The sequence below is a fragment of the Lactuca virosa genome, chromosome 9, assembly GCF_052849685.1.
Source record: "Lactuca virosa cultivar CGN04683 chromosome 9, Lactuca_virosa_CGN04683_v6, whole genome shotgun sequence".
Classification (NCBI taxonomy): domain Eukaryota; kingdom Viridiplantae; phylum Streptophyta; class Magnoliopsida; order Asterales; family Asteraceae; genus Lactuca; species Lactuca virosa.
This window is the reverse complement of record NC_136434.1, coordinates 22,722,417-22,737,906: the sequence shown is the minus strand read 5'-3', so window position 1 is coordinate 22,737,906 and position 15,490 is coordinate 22,722,417. Positions and strand designations below refer to the sequence as shown.

The 15,490-nt window shown below is 35.3% G+C and overlaps 1 protein-coding gene and 1 pseudogene across 1 annotated transcript; one reads left to right on the top strand and one right to left on the bottom strand.

The window, feature by feature from the left end:
* The first annotated feature begins 4,582 nt into the window (after positions 1 to 4,582).
* Positions 4,583 to 7,416, top strand: LOC145138823 (Pentatricopeptide repeat (PPR) superfamily protein). The gene has a single exon (XM_079072845.1). The coding sequence runs from the start codon at positions 4,679 to 4,681 to the stop codon at positions 7,295 to 7,297; it is 2,619 nt and encodes an 872-aa protein (XP_078928971.1). The 5' UTR covers positions 4,583 to 4,678; the 3' UTR covers positions 7,298 to 7,416.
* A 4,152-nt stretch (positions 7,417 to 11,568) lies between these two features.
* Positions 11,569 to 12,689, bottom strand: LOC145137506 (UDP-glycosyltransferase 79A2 pseudogene; annotated as a pseudogene).
* Between the last annotated feature and the right edge of the window lie 2,801 nt (positions 12,690 to 15,490).

The following is a 15,490-nucleotide window of genomic DNA, read 5'->3' as shown; positions in this document are numbered from 1 at the left end:
CTTATATAAGGTATAGTTTTTTTGAAACCTAAAAAATATAAATTCATGATGTTGACATAGTCGATCATTCTTACGTCTTTAATCTCTTTGGGTACCGAAGCCACCAAGAAATTGACAAATTGTATGGCACATAACAAAATATCACGGTTCAAATACGGCTCAAGGTATCAATTATTCAATAGTCGTCTCATTGTTGTTAGCATTATGCATTTTAAAACCCTTGTTTATCATGTTGATCAATGAAAAAAAGTAAGCTAAACTCAACCAAACTCACAATCAAATTAAAGAGGCTAAAATGGACCTTAATAGAATAGTTTTATTGCTTTAAATAGAAGTTGTACGATGGATGCTTATAAGAACTCAAATTACCATACAAATTAATTAAAGAGTTCTATACACACATGATGGCTTCCTAAATATTGCAAAATCAAGAAACTTAATGGACAATAATTTGAAAGGACACTTTTTAGAAAAAAATCTATTTGTTATCTTCTTAGAAATATAAAGTGTATTCTAAACTAGAAGCTAAGCTATCATTTCATTATGATAAGGTAGTAATTAACAAAAACAAAAAACAAACTACACAACATGCATACATTTAGGGTATGAGAAAAAAAACATAAAAATTTATGTTGTTCACATTATCATTAATTATAATTATGTTATGTGCACGACCAAATTAGGAAGAGTTTATTGATAATATTGTCATGCTTTATTTTGAGTTTAAAAATGAATGGGAAGAAGAGTAATGGACGGGAAAAAATACATGTATTTTTGTTGTTTTCTTGAGTTAAAGGGAAATAGAAATAAAATTGTGTTCTTAAGTTGAAAGGAGAGGGAAGTAAATCAACATTTTTATATTTTTTTTCCCTTCATTTGAAAGAAATGAGAGTTATTGCAGAGAAAATGTAACTTTGGCACATTTCCCTCCCTTATGATCTTAATCCGCCCTCCTTTCCCCTTCCATTTTATTCCCCCTTTTTTTCTTAAAAAAAGCTCAAGAACACAATTTCTCCTGAATTCTTTTCCTTCCTTTCTATTCTCCTCCTAAAATAAACTCAAGAACAGGCCGTTAGGACTCACAAACACATGTAATTTACACATATATAGATTTCGGACCTAAAAATGTATCTAGGTGAAACCTATGATTCTATTTTTTGTTCATGAGATAACTCTCTACCCGATAAGGGGCGCCCCTTTACTTTGCCGACTATGTTGGGGTGCACCTTTATACGCCCTATCTTGTCTTTGATGTTTATGTATCTCTGACAATCATCATATTACATAATTTAAAAGGTTAGACAATTATATGAAATAATTTCAATAATTCATTTGCAAAATACACAAATATGTTTTTTTGGTATAAAAGCATTTACTTTTTGTTTTCAATTTAAAAAACAAGGGAAGAAAAAGCAATGGAACAAAAGAAATGAAAAAATAATAATAATAATAATAATAATAATGGAATGGAAAGATAAGAATCCATCTCATTTAGATTATATTTAGACGGATAGTTTCCTTACTCATAATTAAAAAAAAACACTAAGAACATATTTCATTTTCTTTGATTCCTTACTTTTTAAAAAAAAAAAATTACGAGACATTTCATTTCCCTTTAGGCTGGATTTACAAGAGATGCATGACATGTCATTTGAAGGGAGAAGGTTGGTCAAATTGGTAAAATGTAAATATAAAATAAAATAAAGAAATATAGTTATTCGTACACAACAAATTTTCTCCATACAAAATAATTTATACATTAAAATGTTATATTACACAAATTTATAAAACATAAATTATGTAGAACCGATCTATAAAAAAATAACTTAAACCCTCACACTCTCACTCCTTAAAAAAATAATAAATAAATAAATAAATAAAATAATAATAAAAAGACAAAACTTCAAAAATGGTCCCTGTGGTTTTCGAAAATATTAAGTTTAATCTCTAAGTTCAAAAAACCTCACAGATGGTCCCTGTGGTTTCAAAACTTTTAACATTTGGTCTTTTCGACTCACTCCGTTAGCATTTCACCGTTAAGTAAGGGGCATTTTTGTTATTTCACCACCCAGTGACCATTTATGAGGTTTTCTATTACTTTTTTAAAAAATAATAATAATAAATGAATAAAATTTAATATGCAAAGGGTCCCACCCTCTCTCTCTCTCTCTCTCTCTCTATCTCTCGTCTTGCTCGTTTCAACTTATGTCTAAGCTTTAACGAATACACTCGTCTCTCCTCCGCCACCGCCTCCACTTCTTCCACTGTTGTACATAATCTCTATTCTCGCCCTCACCGGAAATCTAATGCTAACTGGTCCGCCATTAAAACTGCCACCAACCTTTCTTCCGACGGGATTCTCCATCTTAGTCATCTTAAGCTTGTACGCCTTGTGGGATCGGGGAATCTTGGTCGGGTCTTCCTCTGTCGCCTCCGAGACTGAGATCACGCACCATTGTTGAGGCGATGCTATGGATTCAATTTGAGTTGGGGATTCAATTTCTGGAAGGGAGTCATCACCACCATTGTTGGATTCATTTAATTTCATGTTCTGGTCTGATTTCTTGGAGAGGGATTTGATACAAGGTTTCTGATTTCAAGTTTGAAGATCGATTTGAGTGATGAATATATTTGATATGGGTTTATGGGATTCTATCCATTTCCAGATTACCTAAGTTATAGGTTTTCATAGGTGTGGTGGCAAGACTGTCTTCCCCAACGAGACTGTAAAGAAAAGTTAGGGACCATCTGTTCTATCGCTATCCTGATTCTCCGGCGAGAGTGGTGGTGGTCGGTACCGGTGATTCTAGGTTTGTTTGTGTGGGCCGATTCTAATGTTCCTCGTCGGCTGATTCTAATGGCAGGATCCAGCGGTTGGATGATTGGGTGAGTCCGATCAATCTGTTTTTTGTTTCCAAAATCTCAGTTTGACGACGTTCTTGAATCATTGCTGGAGATTGAAGACAGGTTCTTTAACTTACCAAGGATTAAATCCTTGAAGACTTTTTAACAAGAATAAGGTAAATCTTCAAAAATTCGATTCTGGTAATTACAATTGGACCAAAACGGGAACAAGAGTGACAGTTATGGCCAAAACCTTCATCTGGATTCTAACGATTTTCATGTTCTGGGTTCTAACGAATAGACCCTTCATCTTCATGTTTTTGTTTCAAGAACAAGAACAAACTCGTTTATGGGGATCGATTTTCAGATCTCGATTTATGGGCTTGAACACAATTCGATTTTCAACATCACACCCACACACATTGGACACACTTATGGGTCTGGAAAAGGACCTGAAGATGTCTTCTTAAATCGTAAGTTCTTGAAAGAGAGAGAAAGAGAGAGAGAGAGAGAGAGAGAGGGTGGGACCCTTTGCATATTAAATTTTATTCATTTATTATTATTATTTTTTAAAAAAGTAATAGAAAACCTCATAAATGGTCCCTGGGTAGTGAAATGACAAAAATGTCAATTACTTAACGGTGAAATGCTAACGGAGTGAGCCGGAAGGACCAAATGTTAAAAGTTTTGAAACCACAGGGACCATCTATAAGGTTTTTTGAACTTAAAGATTAAACTTGATATTTTCGAAAACCACATGGACCATTTTTGAAGTTTTGTCTAATAAAAACCCCTTAAATTCTCTCTCATCTCTCCTTTCTCTCGCCTCCGCAACACAATGTCGTTTTATAAACTTTTTTTTTTATTTTAGTCCTTTCTAAATTTTGACTATATCATGGCGTGCTCTAAGGTAGTGTTTGTTTTTTGTCTGTAGATCTGCGTGACCTCTTTTGTCTGCGCCACGCAGACCACGCGCAGACATTAGCCTTCGCAGACTGTTTGTTTTTTTGAAGACTGCAGACCTAAAAATGTCTGCGCGCCCTCTTCTTGGCGCAGATGTGGACCAGAGTCTTCTAACATCTTCAGACATCTTCTAGCCTAAAAAACATATATATCTTTATTTTTTTTAAGTTTTTTTTTAATTTATATTTTTTCCAACTTTATTTATGATAAACAATTTGACAAAAAAATTACAAAACTTAAAAAAAAACGTTCGACGATACAAACATGATATTTTTGACAAATTTATAAATGAATATTTATTACAATAATAGTCGTTGAAGTTGTTTATATAAATATGAAAAAAAATCATAATATATTCTTATATTTTTTGCAAAATTTTGTAAAATATTATTTAATACAATATCGTCAATTTCTCGAGAAAATATTTATGATACATTTTTAATGGATTTAATTGAAAAAATCGAAGTTTATTTCTATCCATTTATGTATCAAATTCTTTGATCACTAATTATAATGTTTAGTTAAAACTTTGCAACCAAAGTTGTTGGTTTTTATCAAATATATACGTTAATTCATACCATTTTTATTTTTATTTTTTATACAATAATACATAAAAGTTGATCTAGATTCGTTAATTATTTATAACAATTTCAGACTACAGAACGTTTGGTCCACCTCTTCTATTGCAGAGGTTTACAGTACCAGGTACGCAGACTGCACGGTAAAAACAAACAGCACCTAAATTTCAGTTCACCACCATTTCTCTGTGTATGAATAGGCCTCCACCCTCTCCTATGAATATGCCTCACGCCGACTCTTTTCGAATCTACAGAGTTCAGACGTCGCTGCCTGAAATTCTTTAGTCAAATGCATGTTGATTTCTACAAGCAAACTTCGGAGTCTCTCCGTCAAACACAATCGAACGCTTTGCCATGTTTTTCAGTTCACCCAGAAACCCGCAAACAATGACAACCTTGATCAGATAGCAGATCTTTTGAAACAACCGAATTGGGAACATAACACATATCTTAAATCGCTTGCTTCCCACATGAGTCCTGAATCAGCGTGTAAGGTCATCTCCCTTCACAACGAGAACGTCGCACTCTGCGTCCGATTTTTCAAATGGGTGTGTAAACAGTCAACTTATTGTTACAGTATGGATAGTAGAATCCATCTTTCGAATTTAATTATGCGTGGTAATTATTTTGGGGTTTTACACAAGGTGATCGTTGTCTTCTTGATCAAAGATTGTAGTAATACTGTAAATGAGGCTTTGAGATTGATTAGCGTTCTTGATGATATGAGGAAATTTGGTTTCAGGATTAGTTACCCTTGTTATAGTACTCTTTTGATGTGTTTAAGTAAGCTACAAATGGGTTTATCAGCCTTTTCAGTTTATGAAAGAATGGTGAATGATGGGTTCATTTTAGGTTCGATAGATTACAACACACTGATAAACGCTTTGTGCAAGAATGGGTTTGTACGAGGTGCAGAAATGTTTGTTTCAAGAATTGTGAAACTTGGTTTCAATGTAGATGTTCATATTTCAACTTCTTTAGTACTAGGCTATTGCAGGATAGGTGATCTTAAAGAGGCCTTCCAAGTGTTTGATATAATGTCAAAAAGAGATGGTTGTGGGACAAATGAGGTAACTTTCACGATACTGATTCATGGTCTATGTGAATCAGGTAGGCTCACAGAAGCATTTGCATTAAAGGAAAAAATGCTCATGAATGGATGCCATCCAAGTACACGTACATATACTGTTCTCATTAAAGCAATTTGTGACTTAGGATCTACTGATAAAGCTATGTATTTACTTGATGAGATGCTCAAGAAAGGAAGTAACCCCAATGCTCATACTTACACAATATTGATCAATGGATTATGCATGGAAGGTAAAATTGAAGAGGCAAATTCGATGTTTAGAAAAATGATCAAAGATGGGTTAATTCCAGGCACGATTACTTACAATGCACTCATCAATGGCTACTGCAAACAAGAACGAGTTGTTTCTGCTTTTGAGCTTCTTGCCATGATGGAAAAGAGAAACAGTAGACCAAATATTCGCACCTACAATGAACTTATGGAAGGTTTATGTAGAATTGGTAAACCTTACAAAGCCATGTCATTATTGAGAAAGATAATTGAGAATGATTTAAGACCCGAGACACTAACTTATAACATATTGGTTGATGGGTTTTGTAAAGAAGGCCAACTTGATATGGCTTTTAGGATTCTAAACTCCATGGATTCACTTCACCTTGAATCTGATGGATTTGCTTATACAACACTCATAGATCAGCTTTCCAAAGAAGGAAAAGTGGATCAAGCAAATGGGATTTTGGGTGTAATGATGAAAAAGGGTGTAACTCTTGATGAAGTCACATTTACTGCTCTTTTAGATGGGTATTGCAAGAATGGTAAAACAGAAAATGCAGTTTTGTTTTTTAATCGAATGGTCAAACATCTTACTTTGACCAGCCCTCACATCTTCAACTCACTAATTGATGCTTTCAATAAAGATACGAAGGTGGGCTATGCAAATGCTATTTTTGGGAAGATGTTGAAATGTGGTGTGACTCCTTCTGTTGTGACTTACACAATTCTAATTGATGGGTATTTAAGGGAAGGTAATTTTGGTCAATCTTTAAAAGTTTTTGAATCAATGAAACTTTGTAATTGTCCTCCAAATGTCTACACATTCACGGTTTTCATCGATGCATTATGTCAAAATGGTAGAATGGATGAAGGATTGAAGCTTCTTGAAACTATGCGTGATACGGGTGTATCTCCAAATGTTGTTACTTATACTATATTGATTAAAGCTTATGTTAAATCGGGTGAGTTGGATCATGCATTTGGAATCTTGAATGATATGGTAAAAGACGAGTGTTCACCAAACTTTGAGACTTTTTCTTCATTGCTTGAAGGATTAGTTATCTCCAACAATGGTAAAACTAAAAATAAAAATGCTTCTTTTACTGTGTTTAAAGAAATGAATGCTACTCATAGTGTTGAGTTTTTACAAAAGGCCAAGAAACATGGTGTTAAGGATTCGGATGTTAATAGTTTCTTGATCATGGGGTTATATAAAGTGGGACGAATAGTTGAAGGCTATGAATTGGCTCAAGAAATGGTGAAAAATGGCTACTTTCCTGACATTACTTCATGTTCTCAGATTCTTGAACACTTGTTTCATGAAGGAAAATATGATGATTGTGTAGTGTGGATGAAGTTGATGTTTGATCATGGGCCTATGCCATCTTTTGAATCATGTTGTTGTTTATTTCATGGTCTTCGAAAGGAAGGAAAGATTCGGGAAATGCAAGATTTGATGTCTGATCTTTTGTGGAAAGCTGGTGTTGAGGAGAAAGATGGAGTTTTATCATACATAGAATCTTTGTTAAATTGTGATGAACATGATGAATGTCTTGAGCTTCTAAAAGTTGTTGAAGAACTTAACCATCAAGAAAAACCAATAATCTAACTAGATTGAAGAACAGGGGGTCCTCCTGATGTAATAGGTACTATGAATAGACATTGTAATTCTCCAGCACAACACTATGGTCTTATATGAATGTAAAAAAAGTTTTAAAGTTGGGTAAATGGTAAAGCTTACATGGCTTTTGTGAGAGTGGTATGATTTCCTTTGATTGCTATAAATTTAATGTCTTTTAAGGGTTAATAAACTTTATCCCGTGTATATATTTAGTCATTTTTTTTTGTATACATATACCAGAAACGCGGTACGGTATAGGGAATGAGGTACGGCACGGTACGGGGTTCGCGACATATAGTGTATCGGGGGGGGGGGGGGGGGGGGCTCATCTCGGTACAAACCGGTACAGTGTTCCTAGTTCTAAGACATTTCATAAAATATATGTATACTATTACTTAACAATTTAACACTTCAACGTTCAAACATGAAATACTTAATAACAAAAGTACCAATTACCAAAACAGGAACAAAAGAAATACCATAATTACTTCATCATAATACTTAATAACAAAAATATTAAAATACCATAAACTAGTTTATCCGCTTCCTTTTTCCTCTTTCATTCTCCACGTCATCATCATCAAGGTTCTCCCACACCATTTTCTCTAAACGGGCACTTGAACATTCAATGTGATCACTTTCCGGATTGATGTCCCATTTTTTGTTGGGTCCGGCTTTATAAGATTCTGAAAACCGGGACAAAAGTCTGATATTAGAGTGAATATACACAAGTTTATCCGCTCTTGGGCCATTTAAACGATTCCTTTTGATGCTATGTATATGAGAGTATGTACTCCAATTCCTCTCCGCCGAAGAGCTACTAATCGGCTGCGAGAGGACTCGTTTTGCCACGTCCGCCAGATCCGGAGTCTCCGCTCCATATGTTGCCCACCAATCAATCGCGTCCATAGTGGAAAGTAGAAATAGCAAAATTAAGTGGAGAAATTGAAGACAGAAAGATGAAATCGGAACTGAGTTTGATTTTGGATGTCTGATACTAGGTCTATATATAATAATCTCAAGTATGAGCAATTTACAGTGTGAAATTAACATTAGGAATACTAAGAATCGATCCATCGTATCTAGCGACACATATAATTGGAGAAATCGAACAGCCGCTATAAAACGTGGCCTTATCTCCCGCCGAAAACGTCAGCTGAGTCGACGCCTAAAATCCGATCGGAAGCAACACAATCGACTTCAGGTACGCTCGTTTTTTACACCAGGAACGCTATTAGGATCGATTGGAATCGCGATTGGGATCGATTGGATCCAATTCGGGGTTTACCAATATATCACGTACCGGACCGATTTCGCTTTGATTGGGTACGTGGGATGCCATTACTTGAGCGAATCTGATAACTTATGCATCTAACCATTAAACTTTTTTTTGGGTACACATAATTATGACCATTACAAACCAACAACTTAGTAAAATCAAGGAGCCGCATTAAACCTAATGATTATATGTGTACAAAAAAAAAAAAGTGATTAAATGTGTACACCTGATAAAGTTTATTACGCTTGAAAGACATTAACCCTATAAATTATAATGGGCAAATCCTAATGACTATGAAACCACATTGTACTGGCGTTGAAGTAGTTTACCACTGCTAGTTTGAATAAGCCTGACTTTGATTTTGGTTTCTTACTTTGCTAAGTAATCCCTGTTTTTAGGGAAAAAAATGTAATCAGTCACCTAGATCATTTAAGTGAAGGAAACTTGCTTCCAACTTCTTCAGGGAAGAATGGAAGATAAAGAGCGACTTTTGCACTACAAGTATGCCCATTTAAGTTTTAATGGTTTGGACATACTTAGGCAAAAAGAAACGGTGTTAAGATTCCCATATTTTGATAGTTTATATGATCAAGAATATGCGACTTGTGGGTAGAAACAAAGAAACCCATTTTCTTGAGGAAGCAAATGAACAACATCTTACATTCTTGAACTCCTACATGCTATATACATATGTGGAGCAATTAACCCTTTGTCTAACATCAACATAAGGTATATATAGTTGAATCAAGTCATACAATTATGTAGATGATATGATTCACCAACAATTATGAGCACATGCATGTTGAGTTAAGAACTCAATTATGCATGAGCTTGACATGATAAACCTTGGGAAAATGAGACTTCCTTGGTATGGAGATTCGAACAAGTCCAAAAGGTGTCTTTGTTTGCCCCAAAAAAAAGGGTGGTTCCACATGGAGGCTTGACATCTATTTGCCCAGCTTAAGATCGAGTCATTCAAGGTTGATTTGTTCATGAAGCTTAATAGAGTGTGTTTTGACAAATAAGTAAAACTGAATATCTCATTATTCATTTGAAGGAGGGATGTTAGAGTAAACATGAATCACTATCAGGTTTTTTTAGATTAGGTTTTTAACATGTCTTTTTCTGGCCCGATCTTTCCTTTTATTTTTTTTCAACAAATATTAAATTTATGATGTAAAACATGTAGCACTTCATAGAAGATGTCCCTGATATTTGAGTTTGGTTGCATTAATCATTTAATTGATGATGGAATTCAACAAAATAAGTTAAACACTTCTGACAAAACGATAAACAATTTCGTTAACACACACGGAATAAAACTACTGAAAAGATTGCAAACGAAAAAATAAAATCGGAGCATAATATTTAACGTGGTTCAGTCAAATTTGACATACATCCACGAGAGAAAGAGAGAGAGAGAGATGTTTTTATTATCACCACAAAATTACCAATTTGGTTTCCAAAAATAGGGTTATGCACAAAAAAAACTACCACTCCCTATTTTCCAAAGTTTTGAAAATCGGACCGGAGGCCGAACCGACCGTCTTACTGGTTCGATGGTTTAACTGGTCGGATCGGTCTCAAAAACTGGAAAAACCGAATGATACCATAATTACATTATTATTTATTTTAATTATATAAAAAATAAAAAAATAAATATTTTTTAAATCCCGGTTTTACCGGTTCAACCGAACCGTTTTCCTGGTTTACATGTATATCGTTTTTTTCTCATTTAAGAACTACATCCGGCGAGTTCGGTCCAATTTTTAAATCATGGCTATTTTCTATGTGGTGTATTGTATTATGAAGCAAGGAGATTGCCTATTTATAGCCACAAACACTACATGCATAAGAGCAAGTGGTATGGGTCACTACAACGTCGTTAGGATTGATGTGGCATGCCCATAACGCCGTGATAACATCAAAAACACCACCCTCAAATATTGTTAAGTCAAATCTCGTGGTAACGATAACAAGCTGCAACAGAGAATTCAACCAATCCAATCTTTTACTCTCTTGTTTTCTCTCTACCTCTTACCAAGTTATAACATATTATAACACATGCACACCACCCCCATTTCTAGTTATTGTTGTGTTGCTATATGATGTGACAATTTTTGGTAATATAACATTGGACCGATACACAATGCTCTAAAAAAATAAAGCTTGCATCTTCACACACATAGGGTAAAAGTCTTCAACACCCTATATTCATGTGTTCACACATAGTACACATATAGAGTAAATGTCTTCAACCGCTTACATAAAATTGATGTTCCTACCCATTTTTGACTTTCATGCCTTCACACATGCACACGTAACAATTGATACTATCAGTTGATCTTAAATTCATTCTCACTAAAGTTCGATTAATTATCAACGCCAGCTAGATCATCTTTTATACCATCGTAGTTTGTTCTTCATGATGATAATTATTTGTAGCATCATCTAAACTTAATCAAATAAATAGAACAAGCAACCAAATCTTCTTTACAAGAAGGGTAGACCAGAAGTAAATAAATATAAGATAAACCATGCACACTTGAAATTCAAGGCTACACACATCTTAGGGCATCCACAATGCATTGAACTCCATAGAGTTTAATGGATTGACACATCATTTTTCTAAATTCCATACAACTCAATCAATTTTTTCCTACAATGCATTCAACTCTACAAAGTTCAATAGAAAGTTACAAAAGCTAATTTATAATATGTATTTAAGATTAGAAAACTTTCATTTTTCCCATTGAACTCCTAATCCATTGAATGTCAAGGTGGCATCTCATTATGGTAGAGTTTCATCCATTGAATGACAATTAGACTTGCCACCTCATTCAACTCTCCCATTAAACTCACCATAGTAGATGCTCTTAGGAAGCACGGAAGATTGATCTCATGTTAGAAACCTTTATGCATTTATTGACATAATCTAAAAGCGTAGAGCATAATTTTAAAGTAGATGCATATAGTGATATACATGAGGTTACATTCAGACCATCAGTCGTGCTATTACTAAAGTGTCTTCAAATCCCTAACCAAATCTATGATATACTTATTATGTATCTCATCATTCTGCAAAAACCCCTTCCATTTCTTGTGATTTTCCCTTATCGATTTCGCTGGTTCTTTTTCAGTCTCTATCATAACACTCTTCACAGCTTCAAACACGTCTTCTTTCCCAAAATACCCATCTTCGTCTCTCCTATTTACCTCAACTCCTACCTTCCAATCCAGCTCCATTAACTTAGAGTTCATGAACTGGTCACCCTTCAATGGCAGCATCACCAACTGACAGTCGTTTACCAGAGCTTCTATCACAGAGCTGAAACCAGCATGACAGACATAGCACCCAACACTTTCATGAGCCAGAATATGTCGTTGTTGCACCCACCCTGAGTGCACCACCCCTTTACCCTTCACCCTCTCCATGAACCCACGAGGTAGGGTTCTTTTTAGTTCTACAGAGCTGTCAAGATTCGCCGGAAAATTCAACACTAGGAAGAATGGAAGACCGGTGAGTTCTAACCCTAAAGCCAATTCTGTAATCTGATCATCTGATAGAAAAGTTTCGCTGCCGAACGAGCAGTAGATCACGGATCTGGCCGGGAAGTGGGTCAACCAGTTGGTCCACGTCTGGTCCAGTTCGCCGGAATGTGGCTCGGGAACCACCGGACCGATTAGAAGAAGTGGTTTGTTGATCTGTTTGGTTATATAATCTAGGTAAGGTCCTTAGAGTACAGCATCGCATCCATTAAAGCATTTCATCAAACGGTCAAATACGCTTGGAGTGCCATGGAAGCTCTTGAAGATGTAAAGTAAATCCGACGCTTCAAAAGTTCTGAGACCGATGATTTGAGTGGCGGCGGTGCGGTTGAGCATGGTTTCTATACGCCGGACATTGGCGGAAGCAGCCAAGAAGGAAATCCTGATACCAGAATAAGAGGATAACTTATTGGAAAGCTGTACAAAGGGACTTATGTGACCAAAAGCCAGAAAAGGAAACATCACTAAGTGGAGCTCATTACTGTTTTCATCAGTTGACATCTTCCGTTGCATCAAGAAGTGGTTTTTTGATCTGTTTGTTTAAACTTTAAAGGTTCCTTTAGAGCTTCGATACCTCTGCGCGCGCATAAATATATATATATATATATATATATATATATATATATATATATATATTTATGCGCGCGCAGAGGTATCGAAGCTCTAAAGGAACATATATATATATATATATATATATATATATATATATATATATATATATATATATAGGGATTAATATGGACCAATCATTTTAATTACAAAAATTTAATAATTAATTAATTATATAAGGGTAATTTGGGAACTTTGTATATAAATAATTTTATAAACCAAAAATAAAACATAATATATATGGAAATCCCTTGCATGTTGGACATTTAAAGGGTGTTTGGATAAATATGTTTTTAGCTTATTAGCTTATTGTTTGTGAAAGACTCTAACTTTCGTATTTCTGAAAGACCCAAACTTTCATACTTGACAATTGTTACTCCAAAACATGCTACATGCATATTCATAAAAACAATATTTTACATTGATAAAGTGATTACAAACTACTGGATACAAACCGACTATTACAAAGTGTTATATATTACACAACTACCCAGGATACTATACTTTTAAACATATATGATCCCTAAATACAAAAGTAATATTATAATTATTCTAAACCTTTCAACAGTATATGACTATACTGTTTACTTATCTCCTGCAATTGTTAAACATTGAGAGGGGTAAGCGGTGACGCTTAGTGAGTTCAATAATAGATACAATATAACGTTATGCCATATATATACTTCAATATGGCAGAAGCAAAGGGAACAAGGAACAACAAAGGCATATGTGAATCATTCGACAAGCTTTCCATATCAATCAATAAGACATAACAATTTCAATACTTGATATACATCAATAAAACTTCGGCCCAAATGGCACAAAAGACATACACTTTCTGATTAAACATTTTGGTAGATTTCAGGCTTTCAACCCTGTCTAACCTTCTGCCAATGCCATAGAATAGAAGTCATTCTCTTACGAGACATGCTCTACATGGCCAGAGGCTACATACTGTGACAACCCGAAATTTCTAGCTTGTGTAAACATTCAAATTTATCAGTGTTAGACTCATTTTGCTTCCAGTTATCACTGTTTGGAACCTGTTTTGAGTATTCTAACTCTAGTGAATCAAAGGAATTAGTATTTGGAAGTGTCAGTTTAAGTTCTAAACTACCTAGCAACCGTAAACCTCCCCAAAAAGGAGTTTACGGTCGAGGCCTTGAGTTTACGGTCAGGGTAATCGTAAACTCGTATAGGCCGTAAACCCGTTTACGGTCAGGTGGACTCCCATTTTTGACCGAGAACTCTACCCTATATATAGGGTATGTAGCCCTCATTTCACACTTTAAACACTCCAAAGACTTTCTCTCTCTACTCTCTATCTCTACAATTTTCGAGTTTGCTCAAGGAGATCCTCAAGAACACGATGGTGTTTTGGACCGAAAACACCTTCTTTGCCTTCAAAAACCGTAAATATCATCTTCCCCTTCATGAATCGAGTTAAAATCCTTCATTTTGGACTTGAGATCATCACTCTTTGCTTGAACAAAAGAGTTTACGGTCCTATGAATCTTCATAGACCGTAAACACTTATAAAGGGTGTTTTTATAGCCTTTACCCTTCCTAAGGCTAAGCATGGTCCCTAGAATCCGATTCCTTTGAATGAAGCCCTTGAAAACCATCATTTGTGCAAGATTGATGAGTTTACGGTTGAATCTCCTTAGACCGTACACCCTTTAATGACCGTAAACCCATGATCGTAAGGTCATTAGACCGTGAACTCATGGAACCGTAAACCCATGATCGTAAGGTCATTGGACCGTAAACACTAAGACCGTAAACACTAATACCGTGAACACTTGGACCGTGAACTCCAATGGTCATACCTCTTTGACCGTAAACTCTATAGGGTGGCCATATACCCTAGTTATGCAATCATATGTGATTGTATCCCATAAATCTTGGAGTTTCCTAGCCAATAAGGGTGTTACCCTTCTTATTTAGTCGTCTATACACTAAATTCATACACATACATGTCTATATGTGTCTATTAGGATCATTGCGTGCTCAAGGTTACACCTGACACTCTGCACTCCTCTTCCAACCACACGTCAGAACCACTCACTGCAGGTGAGTTCATACCCCTACATTTTCCATGTTTTTAATGTTTTCAGGGGGGAATACAAGCTAAACATAAATGCTTTCAACAATATAAAACTCATGCAATTCTCATACTTTAACCCTTTTGTACTGTGTTGAGCATAAGGGACGTTTTCACTAAAATTGCATAGTTTTCAGGACTCGCTATTCACTACGTTATACATACAAACTATAATCGGTATAGTTTGGGATTTTCTAAACATAACAAGTACAGAAACTTTCACTACTAAGCATATGCACTAAGACAGAAATAGTTTACAGTTTACATCACTACTTTATCATGGTATTCATAACTGTAATTATCACTACATACGGTATACATACGGATTTTCACTATGGTAGAACGCTACTACACTACATGTAAACTAGATTGTACGATACTGTGAGGCGCTACTTCAATATTGTACCCTTAGGTGTACAGGGACAAATCCTATCATAGTATAACCAGAGTCTCCTAGAGGGAGAGCGTGAGATTTGTGAATAGATCTATTCGGGACTGACAATCCCGCACCTGAACTGCTAGCTACAGTTAGGCGGGCACGCCTGGGGTGTACAAATGTCATTTAACTCGACGCCTGAAGAACGTTGGAAAGGTCTCTAGTCATATCAAGTATGGTTATACGACTCACAATATGTATAAA

Bases quoted from the DNA above. Each gene is read 5' to 3' on its own strand.
- LOC145138823 (XM_079072845.1), top strand. From the start codon at position 4,679: ATGTTGATTTCTACAAGCAAACTTCGGAGTCTCTCCGTCAAACACAAT.